A 16,017-nucleotide genomic window follows, 5' to 3' on the forward strand; every position below is an offset into this window, starting at 1 on the left:
GAGGATGAGATGGCTGGATGGCATCACTGACTCGATGGACATGAGTCTGGATGAACTCCGGGAGCTGGTGATGGACAGGGAGGCCTGGCGTGCTGTGAATCATGGGGTTGCAGAGTCGGACACAACTGAGTGACGGAACTGAACTGAACTGATGTGCTAGATACTAAGTCCCAAGCTGCATTTGATCACCCTGGATTGAGGTGTCCAGCATCCACTTGACCTTCCCTTGTCTGTGCCTCCCTCCCCCGTCCTGACACCTGCTCTGTCTTTTTGCTGACTTGAGGCTTTGTTTTCTCCTCTCCCCCACCTCCAGGCTCTATGCTGGCCCCAGAGCCCTCAGCCTGACCCTCCCTCCTCTGGGGGCCTCAAACCTGGAACCCCCACTTCCTCCCACCACCAGCCAGCTTCTTATCAGAAAGAGGCATCTGGCAGCTTCGCTGGGGAGAATGACCTCATCACACTATAATTAAAGTGACTCTCTGAATGGAAATGACTATTATGAAGCATTCTTCTCTGTTTTAATAGGAGGCACCCTTGTAATGGGACAATGGGATTTCCATGTGAACACTGAAGTTTCCATGCTCTAATAAATCCTTCCTCTCACCCATCTCCCAGAGGGGAGGTTCCTGCTCTCCTGCACATCCTAGCCTTCTGTCTAGATCACTGAGCTTTGGAAAAACACACTCAGTAACTTAGATAGTCCCACAGAGTGCCTCTCCCATAGAAGAAGAATGCAGAGGCCTGTGTAGGGTCTCAGACAGGGATCTCTGGGAGGGGCATCTTCAAGAGAGATGAGACACAGGGCCCCTCAGAGAAGGCAGACTAAGTCCCGGTCTCAAGCCTGACCACCGACAAGCTATGTGATGGTGGGCACATCACTCTCTGAGCCTCAGTGGCCCACCTGTGAAATGGGATAATAAAAGCGGTGGTGCTGTCGCTCAGTCATGTCCTATGCTTTGCAACCCCATGACTGTAGCCCTCCAGGCTCCTATCCATGGCATTCTCCAGGCAAGAATACTGGACTGGGTTGCCATTTCCTCCTGCAGGGGATCTTCCCAACCCAGGGATCAAATCTCCTGTTCATCTCCTGTTCATCCTCCTCATCTCCTGTTCATCTCCTGCATTAGCAGGCAGACTCTTTCCCACTGCACCACTTGGGAAGCCCCCAGTACACCATGCACATGGTATACTAGATGGACAGCAGCTAAACCAACAACTGACATATGCGGACACCCCACATGTGGTCTGTTTTTACCATCATCACGAGAAAAGCTAAGGCCTGCAGGGGCAGGTGATGCTGCACTAAACACAACTGGACCTGTCATCACACCCTGCACAGGTGTCTGGTGAGCAGGTACAGGGAGAGCTCTAGGTCAGAGGGGCGATAGGGATGCAGCAGGGGTCCCTCACGTCCTGGAGATGCCATAATGGTGTCTGACAGCCCTAGGGTTCACACAGCGCTCTCCAGCAATGGTCAGCAGCCAAGCAGAGCCTGGGCCCTGCTCTGTGCTCCCAGCCAGAGGCCTGTCCATGTACCATGCAGTTTCCTGTGCACCCTGGGCCAGTGCACCTGCGAGCAGAGGGTATAAGCTCGTTGGAGACATTGCAGGGTGTGGGTAGCCATCCTTTCTCATCTCAGGCTCTTCTGTTCTGTCTACAGAGCCCAACCCGGGGATGGCCTCGAGTGAGATCAACATCGCTGTCATTGCAGGTATGTGGTCCTGGGGCCCTGCAAGTAGGCAGGAGAGTCAGAGGAAAGACTCACGGGAGGGCCTGCCATGGCCTCAACTTCCTTCCCTCAAAGGTGGTTAGAAGGTGGGCCAGGGACTCGGTCTCTGTAAGAATGTCCAACACAGCATCCTGGTGGACGAGGGGCCAATACAGCCGAATCAGGGCCTGTCAGGCCCTAGATCCACAGGGTTGGAATCTGGAGGGACAGCCACTCCAGTGAGGAATGTGCAGGGCTGGGTGGGCTTGAGGGGCTGACCAAGGCTCCTGACTTCTTCCCCAGCTCCCTCCAGCCACACTCTTCCTTCCGATGTCTTACACTCCTGTCCCTCCATTCTAAGCCTGCCCCAGTCTTGCTTTGAACCCCATACTGGCCCTTGTTGGTCATGGCTATGACCCCAAACTGTTTCAGGATCCACTAAGTCTGTGAGATACAGCTTTTGGTGTCCTGAGATTCACACATCTCCCATAGTTCATTCATAGCTCAGGGAACTTCATGATTAAATATAAATAGATAAAAGCAGACAATCACTCTGGTGTTCTCCTACTCACTGGACAGCTGAACCTTCTTTCTTTTAGATAATATCATTCACATCATGCAGACAGGAATGCCTAACGGCAACGGGAAGTTGAGGAAATTGTACCACAAAGCTGAGACTGGCTTCAGCTATAGCCTATACGTATTCTCCACCAGCCCCTCCCTCAGTAAACCTACCTTCTAAGTCAAGGCAGAGAGTTTCTTCTGCACTTTAAAGCAAACACCTGAGCTTGAACCCCTTCCCAAGTTGTGAGAGTGCCACCCATTAATCCTACCCTAACTCTTCCATCCTTCCCACTCATCCTCTCTCTCCAAGACCCTGAGTGACCTGGTCCTTCTGACCAGCCCAGGCACTGCACCACCAGACCCCTGCCGCAGAACCTGTCTCCCAGGAGCATAGGGGAACTGGACTGGGCTGAGGAGCACAGACCACATTTCACCCAACCTGCCCCCAACCCTGTGGACAGCCCTCACCTCCTCTCCTTCCTCCTACCCAGAGGACAGCCAGTTCAACTGGTCTTCCCAACACCATGCACTTTAAGTCCCATGCCCGGTTGGGACTGTCCAGCTTTTAAAACTGAGAAAGCTCAGATTGGTAAAGTATAAGAGAAATACTGAGGGATGGAGTGATGCACTCTGCAGGGAAAGGATAATCTTAGAGGAAGTGGTAGAGACTCATGATTCAGAAGGGAGCATCCAAGTTTACCAGGAAGATAAGAGGGGAAAATATTTTCAGCAGACAGAACATTTGCAAAGACATGGAAAAACGGTCAAATAAAAAGTGTTTGGAGAATTACAAATCAGCCAGATGGACTCCGGTAAGAAGAGTTTGAAAATGATTGCAAGTTCTTAATACCAAAGTGTCACAGAGTTTTAGAGGGGGCCATTCATCTGAGGTACTAGTGGTAAAGAACCCGCCTGCCAATGCAGGAGATAGACGCAGGTTCAATCCCTGAGTCGGGAGGATCCTCTGGAGAAGGGCATGGCAACCCACTCCAGTGTTATTGCCTGGAGAATCCCACAGACAGAGGAGCCTGGCAGGCTATGGTCCATTGAGTTACATAGAGTCAGACACGACTAAAGTGACAGCACGCATGCATTCATCTGAAGATTGAAGGAGAACTTTGATTAAACATGAATGCTTTTTGGAAGGGAAAAACATCAGGTTGTTAACTGGTGATTTCTGAGTAGAAGGATTAAGGACATTTTCATTTCCATTTATATTTCTCTATATTTGCCAGGTTTTACAAAACGAGCGTGACTTTATAAAATAAAATTTTTCACTCTTTTAATATCTATGTGTAAAATACCTAATTCTTTGGAATTAAACATTTAAAATTAAAAGTTTCAAGTCCCATGAACTTCTCAGTTTTAGGCAAAAGCATGAGTTGAATTCTGTGGATGATGCTTGGAGGTCTGCCTTCCTCAGTGGACCAGGAGGGCCTCAGAACAGGGTCAGTTCTGAGATGATTCCAGCCTCAGTCTGAGGGTGCTGAGTGGAGGGAGTGGGGAAGTCAGGGGTCACTTAGACGGGCACGGGGAGGGGCAAGTGCACTTGGCAGGGCAACAGTAAGGCAGGAAGGAGTCAGCCTGTCTAGGCTTGGTGTTTGTCCAGCAGCATGTCTGTCCTGGCACACCCCCATGGGCATGCCTGCCCCGCCCGCACCCCAGTCCAGCCCCTGCCCCCCACACTGAGTTGTGTGCTTCCCCTCCTTCAGGCGTGATCGCAGCTATGGCCTTCGTGCTGGTCGGCCTCCTCCTGCTCATGCTGCACTACATGTACCGGCACAAGGGCACATACCACACCAACGAGGCCAAGGGCACGGAGTTCGCGGAGAACGCGGACGTGGCCCTGCAGGACGACCCGTCCTTCCAGGACAACGGTGGCAACAGCAAAAAGGAGTACTTTATCTGAAGGACTTTACCAGGACTCAGCTCCCCCCATGCCTCCCAGTCCAGGAAAGAGAGCCCCACCACCTGCCCCATCACCTGCAGCACTGGGCAGCCCTCGAGCGCCCCCTACAGCCCAAGACACGCACCTCACCTGGGACACCCGGTGCCACCCGGCGTGGGGGCGAGGATCGAAGGAGGAATCCAGCTGGAGAGTCCTCTCCCAGGACCCAAGGGTGCTCAGCCGGACGGAGGAGGTCTGAGTCCTCCTGGGCTGTACAGGTTACCACCTGCGTGGGGGTGGAAGTCCTCGCTGGGTGTGAGTGGGGTGGTGGCCTGGGGGAGCAAGGAGTGAGTTGTCATCATGCTGACTGGGGACAATGGTATCAAACGTCAGCCCTTGACATTTGGGGGGAACAGCAGGTGCCAGAGCTCCAAGGCACCTTTGTCTCCCGTAGATGCAGCTCTGATTGGAAATAAATTTGAAATATAACAGAGCATTCAGAGTCAAAAGACATGACTGTGATTGTTGTATTCTCTGATGAACTCCATGAGCTGATGCTGGGACACAGCTCTGGGCTCCACCGGGCAGGTGTCAGAGAACAGTCTATAGAGGTGGCTTCTGGGCCCCATGAGGGAGGGAGGGACCAGTGACCAGCAGGCATCTTCCCCACATGAGCACAGCTTCAGGAAACAAATATAGGGGCGCAGTGTCCCTCTAGAAATACCCATGGCACTGGCTGAAGTGTTGGTTCCCAAATTCCTAGTATTACAAAGAATGGACCTACTAAAAATATGAGTGAACCTCATCAGAAAAGCATTCCCAAGCCCAATTCCAACATGTGTGGGAAAGGCTTCCCCACAGCAACAGGCAACTCAACTCAATTTTGACACTGTCTACCCAGAGATGGAATCAGACTTCACAGGTAAAGGACTCAGTCCTACAGGATCACCCTCATCTCAGATGTCACCTGTGCTTCCCACCAGCCGGCTACAAACTGGAGGTGCCAACCACTCCCTCCCTGGGTTCCATTAATGTGCTAGAAGGGCTCACAGAACTTGGGAAAATCAGTTTACCCATGATTTACTCAGATTACTGATTTATTATAAAAGGTTACTGAACCCACATTGCAAACTATTATATAGGATGGATAAGTAACAAGATCCTCATTATAGCACAGGAAACTATATTCACTATCCTATGATAAACCATAATGGAAAAGAATATGAAAAAGAATGTATATATATATATATAAATATATATATATATATAAAACTGAATCATTTTACTGTACAGCAGAAATTAACAAAACATTGTAAATCAACTAAACTTCAATTTTAAAAAGCCCGTTGACCATAGATTTTAAAAAATCCATCAGTGGTGACTGACCATCAACCTCGAGACACATTCCCATTCCAGAAATCAAGGGGGTGATACTAAAAGTTACAAACCTCTAATTGTATGGTTGGTTCCCCTGGCAACCAGCCTACAACCTTAGGGGCTTCCAAAAGTCACCTTATTCAACCAACAAAAGACACCTTTATCACTCTCAACACTTAAGAAATTCTGAGGGTTTGGGGAGCTCTAAGCCAGGAGCAGTGGACAAAGACCAAAATATATGAGAAATACATTTTGGTTATCTGAATGACCAAATATATATTTATTATAAATCACAGTATCACATCATCCTTCCCATGATAACAATTGATGATGATGGCTTCCAGTGGCTGGAGTGCAGGTGGCAGAGTCCCCGTTCCCTGGGTTTGGGACCTGGCTACTCTTTTCCTGGTCCTGGGTTCTTGAGCAACTCACTTGACCTCCCTGGTGGACTCTCGGGATCAATGGCAGGAACAAATGTGTTGGGTGCTCAAAAGTAATTTTATATAATGGGTGTGTATCAGTCAATGAAAGTTCCTCAGTGCATCACTTCTCAATGGTTCCTCATGAGCATTGTTGTTATTCAGTCGCTCAGTCATTTCTGACTCTTAGCGACCCCACAGACTGCGGCACACCAGGCTTCCCTGTCTTTCACCATCTCCTGGAGCTTGCTCAAACTCATGTCCATCGAGTCGGTGATGCCATCCAACCATCTTGTCCTCTGTTGTCCCCTTCTCCTCACGCCCTTAATCTTTCCCAGCATTAGGGTCTTTTCTACTGAGTAGCCTGTTCGAATCTGGTGACCAAAGTATTGGAGCTTCAGCTTCAGCATCAGTCCTTCCAATGAATATTCAGGATTGATTTCCTTTAGGATTGACTGGTTGGATCTCCTTGCAGTCCAAGGAACTCTCAAGAGTCTTCTCCAACACCATGGTTCAAAAGCATCAATTCTTTGTTACTCAGCTTTCTTTATGGTCCAACTCTCACATCCATACATGACTACTGTAAATACCATAACTTTGACTAGATGGACATTTTTTTGCAAAGTAATGCTCTGCTTTTTAATATGCTGTCTAGGTTGGTCATAAGTTTTCTTCCAAGGAGCAAGCATCTTTTAATTTCATGGCTGCAGTCGCCATCTGCAGTGATTTTGGAGCCCAAGAAGGTAAAGTCGGTCACTGTTTCCACTGTTTCCCCATCTATTTGCCATGAAGTGATGGGATCAGATGCCATGATCTTAGTTTTATGAATGTTCAGTTTTAAGCCAGCTTTTTCATTTGCCCCTTTCACCTTCATCAAGAGGCTGTTTAGTTCCTCTTCACTTTCTGCCATAAGGGTGATGTCATCTGCGTATCTGAGGTCATTGATATTTCTCCCAGCAATCTGATTCCAGCTTGTGCTTCATCTAGCCTGGCATTTCGCATGATGTACTCAGCATAGAAGTTAAATAAGCAGGGTGACAATATACAGCCTTGATGTACTCCTTTCCCAATTTTGAATCAGTCAGTTGTCCCATGTCTGGTTCTAATTATTGCTTCTTGACCTGCATACAGATTCCTCAGGAGACAGGTAAAGGTGGTCTGGTATTCCCATCTCTTTAAGAATTTTCCATAGTTTTGTGAGCCACACAGTCAAAGGCTTTAGGGTAGTCAATGAAGCAGAAGTAGATGTGGCTCCTCAGGAGTAACTATGAGTTAAAGTGAACTTACTAACCATCCTCTTGCATGAGGGTCTTTCTAAGAGTCCCAGCAGCTCAGCAATCACTCATTTAGAGACTAGAAGCTCCAAGATAAAAGATTGCAGCCCAGGCAACCAGGAACTCCCCAGAGCTCAAGTTTCTTAAGGCTGAGTCATCTGTACAGGGAGTCAGCAAAAAGATCTTGCAGGATTCTCCCTAGGGAAATAATGGGACCCAAGCTCAGGCAGGAATGGCCACCATCTAAGGAAGCTGGAAGTCACAACAGAAAGAAGCAGAGATGGGAGAGACTTGATCCGAAATTGAGGCCTTTCCCTGGGTGACCCAAGCTCACTGGCCCTCCACATCTCTTCTGTATAATAAAGGGTTTGGCTGTATCCATGTCCCAAACACCACCTTGGCAAAGTGGCTATAAATAGCCCAAACTAAAAAGCTGTTCTGTGCACAGATAGGTTTGGAAAATAGTCTATTTAAAGAAAGCTAAACCAGTGCAAGTCCTCTTGTCATCTCCAGTATTCCAGCCTATGCATGACAGGCGGGGAGAGTCAGGCAGCACTGCCCAAATATATTTGGCCAGAAACCCCATTTCTTCCCAGAATACCTCTTGCAAACTGTGGACCAAGAATTCCTTAGAACACTTTTAGGAAACACTAAATGACTTCTTATATCCCTTCCTGTTGTGTCATCACTTTAGGATTTTGAGAATATGTGGGCACACGGCCTCATCTTTAAAGAATGTGAACATAGATCACCATTCAGTGGGCACAGAAAAAGCACCCAGAGCCCACACATACAAGTGATGCCAAAAACCTGGGCCCTGTGCACCAGTGCCAGATTGAATCTCAGAGACAAAATTTGGGTGAAGTAGAAAAGGCGATGGCGCCCCACTCCAGTACTCTTGCCTGGAAAATCCCATGGATGGAGGAGCCTGGTAGGCTGAGGTCCATGGGGTCGCTAGGAGTCGGACACGACTGAGCGACTTCACTTTCACTTTTCACTTTCATGCATTGGAGAAGGAAATGGCAACCCACTCCAGTGTTCTTGCCTGGAGAATCCCAGGGAAGGGGGAGCCTGGTGGGCTGCCGTCTCTGGGGTCGCACAGAGTCGGACACAACTGAGTGACTTAGCAGCAGCAGCAGAAAAGAATAGTTTTATTATTTTGCCAGGCAAAGGGGGACACAGCAGGCTTGTGCCCTCGAAAACTGTGTGTCCCAATCCAGAGGGATTTAGTGAGGAGTTTTATAGAAATGATTCAAGACAGTTGCTGCTGCTGCTCAACAAAATATTGCTGCTCAAAAATATTGTTGTGTGTATCCCTTGAGGTGCACCAGGACCCTGCCCCAAGGCTGCACTATTGTCTCTTGGCTGCTCTTTCTTTGTCGCCACATCTCTTCCCTCCCCTGATCAGTAACTATTTGAACCTGCTTTTTGGAACTCAGGAAATGTCATCAAGCCTGGAGTGTGTTCCCTATAAACAAGAAATGGGGGACACATAAAGGCATCTGTGCTCAGGAACCCCACAGGGTCCTGCTCAGTTTCAGAAGTGCCTTCCTTTAAAAAGGCTCCAGGGAAAAAATGAGCCCTTGGGTCTCCATGAGGGCTGATGCCTGTGGAAGAGGAATGCTCATCACCCCTCATTCCACAGCCCAGGAAGCCTATACTGACTGCAACTTCGTGAACTGGTCCATCGGACCTGGGTTCCTATCCCCTCATTTCCTCAATCCCCTCCCCTCAGCCTCATCCTCCTGGCCTACCTAGTGTCCTGGAAAACTTTATGGAAGAACATCTTGCTCCCCAGCCCAATGGTCTCAGAACTTAATGAAGCTTAGGTTCTTAATGTCTCATCACAGAAAGAATTCAGTGAGAGACAACATGATAGGCAAGAAGTGGATTTATTTAGAGAAATACACATCCCATAGACAGAATATGGTCCATCTCAAAAGGTGAGAGCAGCCTTGGGAGAAATACACTCCACAGAGTATGGGCCACCTTAAAAGGTGTGTGTGTGCTAAGTTCCTTCAGCATTTCTGACTTTTTGTGACCCTGTGGACTCAGGTGGTCCATAGCCCACCAGGCTCCTCTGTCTATGGGATTCTCCAGGCAAGAATACTGGATTGGGTTGCCACGCCCTCTTCCAGGGGATCCTCCCAACCCAGAGGTCAAACCCGTGTCTCTTATGTCTCCTGAATTGGCAGGCAGGTTCTCTACCACTAGCCCCACCTGGGAAGCCCCTCCTTAGAAGGTGGGAGGCCCATAAATAGAGGAGTTAGTTTTTATGGGCTGGGTAATTTCATAGGTTAATGAACAGGAGGGTTGTTCCAACTGTTTTGGGAAAGAGGCAAAGATTTCCAGGAATTGGGCCAACACCCACCTTTTGGCCGTTTATGGTCAGCCTCAGACTTGTCATGATGCCTGTGGCTGTGTCATTTAGCTAATGTATTACAATGAGCATATAATGAGGTTCACAGTCAACTAGAAGTCAAATCTGCCACCATCTTGGAGCTACCTGGCTCTAACCAGTTTATGTCGTGTCCTTAAGGGTTATGTCATTCTTTTAGAGATTGTTCCCAGTCCTCCTATGTCAGTGACATGGAAGCTGCAAGGCTGGGTTAGCCAATGAGGCTCTGTGTAGATGCCATCTGGGCATCTGGGAGGGAGCAGTCACAGGTTGACTGCAGAGGTGAAGCAACCACACAAGGACAGAGCAATTTAGGGAGAGAAAGGTCACATGCACGGGCAGGTGACATCCAATACATATGGGTGTGCAAATGAATAGTGTTCCCACTGGGCAGGGAGCGTGCTTGCTTTATCTTTGATTCCTTCTATGAGGGACTGGAGCATCCTTGCACTGGGCCTGCAATAGATGTTATCATGGCAAATAAGAGAAAGTATGCACACCCCAAGTCTCCAAGGGCTGTTCAGTCAGAAGGAGGAAGAGAAGGGTGTTGGAAGGGTGGAGGAGAGAGCTAGAAGAGCTAGGGTTCATACTCCGTGTGAACCCTAGCTTCATTGCACATAGTCCTCCTTCATCCTCACAATAACACCACGGGAGTATGGCCTCATCCTCTCTCTCCACCTGTGGAGACTGAGGAAGGGCTTGCTGCAGGTCACACAGCTTCTAACAGCCAAGGAAGCATCTGAATACAGGCCTGTCTCACCAGCAGGCTGGGAAAGGGAGGTCCTGCCCTCCACAGGCTGAGGCGAATCAGCAGGTGCTCTTCTTGGGAGCAAAGCAGGCAGCAGCAGGATTCAGGAATGCCAGGGAGTTGGGGCACTCAGGCCAGCTCTCTGCCACCCAACGGGCATGGCCAGCCATGGCCTGGGCTCCTGTGTCAACATCTTCATTCTTCCTGAGGACTGGCTGAGGCCAGAAGCAGCTCTGAGCCACGGGAGCTGGTCCTGGGTGGGATAATTAACAAGATAGAGACAGTCAGTGTTTTCAGGCCCATCACACCTCACCTACACCTCAACCACCCCAGAAGCTTGAACCCAAGTCACTCTTATCAAGAGGAAAATGGTCAGCTAGATGACATCATGTTATTCATACCCTCCCTGCTTGGATGATTTGTGCTTTTAAAAAGTATTCAATTCTGAAATCAGCATATTTAATGATAATGTTTCAGACCCAGAGACAGATGGATCATATGTGTATGTGTAAGTCTGAGAGTATAGCTGCAACCTACAAGCATGCACGAGGTACCTATCAAAGTGCGGGGGAGACATAGCTGGATATAATAGGTCCTGCCTCAAGGGCTACATGGCTTGGTGGAGGAGGTAAGCACCTACGTGTACATGGAAAAGTGTTAGTGATGCTGTAAGAGAAGTGATACAGACAATGTGGACACCAGGTAGGGAGGGGCCGGTTCCACCTGGGGGATAGCATGGCTTCAAAGGGGAAGCGGGGCTTAGGTCAACCATACAGCAGACCAAGAATGGATCAGCAAGGGCCTTCGGACCCAGGCTAAGCAATCTGGCCTTTGTCCCATGGGCAATAGAGAACCATGAAGGAATAGGTCAGTCTCCATCATAGAGATGTGGCAATGAGCAGATTCAACAGGACACAAGTACAGTGCACTGTGGAAATGTACAAGGGTTCTAAGCTCATATCAAGGTCTGGACACGGCCCAAGGGCCGAGACATTCCGCACCCTGAGCACACCCATCACGCCAGCTACACTGGTGTTTAGTCTGGATTTCACATGACTCAACCCATCCTGTCAGTGGGAAATGGATCTCATCCGCTCCCTAGAAGAAAGGGCAGTAGGTCAAGGCTTGAAGCCAATTGTGTAAATATTAGAGAACTTCTTCTGCAATGGGAGGAACTGATGTTTTATCTTGTTTATATCCCTTTGGAGGAGAGGCTGCTCAATTCTTTGCCTTCTTGCTGCATATATTTTATCATCATGGCAACAGGGGTGATTTAAAGGGCTAACAGGATTTTAACTGGCCTAGGGCCACAGTGAAACTACAGGCAATTCAATGTTTGCTGTGTATTAGCTCCACACATTGCAGAGAGAATATGGCTCTGGAATCAGACAGAGTTGAACAAAAATCTCCCCTGTGATATGAACTAGCTCTGTGACCCAGGAAGAGTTACTTAACTTCTCTGTTTTTGTTCAATGAATTAAATGAAGATAAAGACAGTTGAATTTTATGGTGTTTTGAATATAAAATTCAATAAGGAAATAAACTTCTCGGCAACCACGAAGGCACTGAAATTTTACCTCTTTCGAGTTAAGAGGCAGCCTATAAAAACTCTGCAAGTGCAGACAGAAGGCATAGGAGTCCTTGGTCAGAGACAGAGAGCTTCATCACTTAGAACACAGCTAGGACATGAACATCCATTCTCTTTGTCCCCAAGTCCTGACTGGCGATGTGGGTAGTCCCAAACAGCTGTGTGTCCACATGAGTGAATTAAGTTCTGAAAGTAAATGCTGGGCTAAATCCCTTAAAATGGACAATATGCATACCCACCCTCTACTCTGGAGGGAGGCACTATCTCCATCCTCTGAGGCTGTTTGCTCTATAAACGTCCTTGCAAAGATTGTCCAGAACAAATGGCAGCCTGTGCCTCACTCACAAGATGTGACAAATGAGAGAGGCCCACTAAGAACTATCTCCTAGTTAGGTAGGCACTGCCTAACCCCATGCCTGGGACAGAGGGTTTCAGTAAATGCTATCTGTTGAGTAAACGTGCATATCCACAATCCCCTAACAATGAACTAAATAACTAGACCTTCACCTGTGTTGTTATTGTTCAGTCACCAAGTCATGTCCAACTCTTTGCAACCCTATGGACTGCAGCATGCCAGGTTTCACTGTCCTTTACCATCTCCCAGAGTTTGCCCAAGTTCATGTCCATTGAGTCAGTGGTGCATTCCAACCATCTCATCCTCTGCCATACCCTTTTCCTTCTGTCTTCAAGCTTTCCTAGCATCAGGGTTTTTCCCCAATGAGTTGGCTGTTCGCATCAGGTGGCCAAAGTATTGGCGCTTCAGACCTCCCCCTTCTCACCAGCAAATCAGAAAGCAGCTTCCACTTCTTCTTTTTGACTGTGTTGCATGGCTGGTAGGATCCTAGTTCCCTGATCAGGGAATCCAGCCAGTGAAAGCACAGAGTCCCAACCACTGGACAGACAGGGAATTCCCAGAGAGCATCTTCTGCTTCTTGAGACACTTAAGGGAGTTTAAGGTAGAAGACTTTTCTGCCCCTCTTTGTATGGAGGTGTATATGAGGGAGATGTATATGAGAGAGGTAGCTGCAGGTGTGGTATATTTGCTGCTTTGCTATCACAAACAGAGGAGACACTGTGGGGAGTCTCAAGTTCATGGGTGAATTCATAAATCCAGAGCCTTGGCAATGAGATTGGATGGAATTTGCCAGCCTCTGTTTCTGAGGTTGTCCTGTGATGAAAGTGACTCTCTTGCCAACATGATAAATCTCCAAGGACAAGGTATGCAGACCTCCCAGTCTCTAACTTCAAACCAAACACTTTCGCCAACTCTTATCTTTCAACTAAATTGACTTCTTTTTCTAAGTCAAAAAAGACTTAGGGAAGAGCTCTACATTCACCTTCTCAAGATAAAGTACCCTGTGAACCCCTTCTATGGCTAAGAGGCAAACACACTTCCATCCTGGGAAGGGTCATTTAGTCCACAGCCGTTGTTCATCAGATATTGTCTTCTAAGGGTGACAGGTGGAGATGTTAGGACAAAATGATGGTGAGCATCCAGGCCCCAGCGTCCAGGCAGTGAAACACCTTCAATAATTCACAGATGTCCACTGAGTTTATACTAGGTGGCAGGCACAATGCCAGAGACTTAGAGGTGATCAAATTCCTGCCCTTGCTCCAAAGGACACCCAGCACCACAGGAAATGTGTCAAATCGGCTCATGTTATGAAGTGCACACAGTGGAAGGCTGTCAAAAGGAAGGAACTCACAAACATAGAAAACAAATTTATGGTTACCAAAGGGGAAAGGGGAGTGGGATAAATTAACATAAACTAGTATTACTATATATAAAATAGATAAGCAATAAGAACCTATTGTGTAGCACAGGGAACTATGTTCAATATATGATAATAAGCTATGAAGGAAAAGAATCTGAAAAATTGGTATGTATGTAACTGAATCACTGCTGTATACCTGAAACTAACAAAACATTGTAAGCCAACTATACTTTAGTTATTAAAAAGAGGTGTGTGGGAGGTCAGGGGAGGATTCTTGAAGGAGGACTCCTGAACCTTATTCAGAAGGAGTCAGCCAGATACAGGCACGAGAAAAGCAGAGAAATAGAGGTTCCAGATACTTCAAGTGTACTGTCCCATTTGGGGGAGCATGAGATGTGTGGAAGTGACCAAGGATAAGGCTGGACTGCCAGGTAATGAGGGGCCTGGCTTGTCATACCCTGGAGCCTGGATGTTGTCCCAAAGGTGGTGGCAAGCCCTTGGAGGGGCTTATGGGAGGAAATAGGGTGCAGATATGGTCAGGTTTACTTTGGTGGCCAATGTTGAAGATGAATTAGAGGTGTATTATGGGGAGAAAGATGACCTAGAAACTGTTGGGGCTTGAATAAGGAGAAGCACCTTATAACAAGTCCCTTGGGTTGAAAGCAAAATCCTGTTCAGACACAACTAGACTCCATCTGGCTCTGCATTGCTTGAGGGATTTCACATGCCCAGAACACTATGGCAGCGGGAGCAAAAGTTCAAAATAGATGTGTTGGGTTTGTGCATGAAGATTCTTCCCCCACCTTTGTCACTAAAATCTGCACAGAATGAACCAAGGTCTTCAGATTCCTAGAGACATATTTGCAGCTCCTCTGGGACAAAAGATATCGGGCTAGAACCCCAGAAGGAAAATAAAAACAAAGGGTTTGGAAGAGATACCTCTTAAAGCCTGTGTATATGACACTGGTGATACCCATGGAAAGCATTCTACCTAGACTTTCAACCCCAAGGAAGTCAGAAATGCCATAATTCAAGTTTTGTTCTTTAGGAAGATATATTGCAAATCTCTCTGCCTTCCAGGTGTGGGGGAAAGTAGTGAGGCTGTATACATGCCTCTTCTCTGTCCAGAGGACTCAGGGCGCCAGAGCCTGGAGGCAGGAGCCAGGATTGGAGTGCTAAGGCATATTTGTGTGGTAGAGGGCAGGGTGGAGACAGGAGGGCAGAGGAGGGAGATGTTTCTCATTTCATTAATTTGCAAAGGCTCAGCTCTGACACCCATCTCAGGTCAGAACACCATCTTGCTCACATAGGACTAGGATACAAAAAAGAGACTGTGCTGGATGTTGAATAAAATGACCGGACATGGTCCAGATAAGGTCACAGAAACCAATAGGGATACTTCTGTCTAATCTTCTAATTTCTCAGGCCATCTTTAAATGGCAATGGCTGCCAGGGACGAGTATGGGGTAGGACTTTGCCAAATGCCCAGTAATGCTCCAATATTGGTATTTATAACCTAGGTGGAGCCTGGCCCCTCTAGCTCCACCTATGTTATAAATACCAATATCGGAGCATTACTGGGCATTTGGCAAAGTCCTACCCCATACTCGTCCCTGGCAGCCATTGCCATTTAAAGATGGCACTCTCTTACAAAAGCCTGGCTGGATTTCCCCACACCGAGAGACATGGTCTGACAATGGAAGGGACCCATTGGGTCTTTCAGCTGATTGTCACTAAGTGAAAAAGACAAGTTGGTTCCTGGGAGATGACACGGAGCAGTCATGAGGCTCCCCTCTTGAAGTCTGTATCTCCTCATGAGTAGAAAAGGGATGAAGCATCTTACTGGTCCTTTTTCACAGAACTGTTAGAATGAATTAGAGCATCTCTGGGACACAGAGATGCTCAGGATGAAGAGAAGACCTCTGCCATTGTCTTATCACCCCTTTCAACACCCTGTTGAAATGTACCATCACAAAGATTTCTTTGGTTGCTTTTATGGAGGGATTTTCCCCCACAGACATGTTTAATTAAAAAAAAACAAAAAACAGCCAAGCTGAGCTGGAATTCTTGGCAGCTAATGGTATCTACCCCCCAGGGAAGGAGAAGTAAGCTCTCTGACTTGTTTATTCCACCAACCATTAATCCACTTGCCATTAAAAAAATGATTCTAGGAGGAAAAAAATGTGCAATTGCTTTGCTAATCAAAGATATAATACACACACATACACTTACATACATATGTGTATATACATATATATATATATATATATATATCACATTTTATCTTATTAATTAAAGCAGAGATTATTTAAAAGAAACTTGTCCAAAGTCATTAAGC

At 47.4% G+C, this 16,017-nt stretch overlaps 1 protein-coding gene across 2 annotated transcripts in view; it reads left to right on the forward strand.

Moving 5' to 3' along the window:
* Positions 1-4,654, forward strand: part of GYPC (glycophorin C) — a 48,667-nt gene extending 44,013 nt beyond the window's left edge. Inside the window, exons 2-3 of one of the 2 annotated variants that reach the window (XM_005202569.4) lie at positions 1,661-1,711; positions 3,985-4,654. In XM_005202569.4, coding sequence (XP_005202626.1) covers positions 1,661-1,711; positions 3,985-4,181 — 248 coding nt within the window. In that variant the 3' untranslated portion in view covers positions 4,182-4,654. 2 annotated transcript variants of the gene reach the window in all.
* Positions 4,655-16,017: the final 11,363 nt, after the last annotated feature.

Source organism: Bos taurus, chromosome 2 (genome assembly GCF_002263795.3).
Source record: "Bos taurus isolate L1 Dominette 01449 registration number 42190680 breed Hereford chromosome 2, ARS-UCD2.0, whole genome shotgun sequence".
NCBI classification, from domain to species: Eukaryota; Metazoa; Chordata; class Mammalia; order Artiodactyla; family Bovidae; genus Bos; species Bos taurus.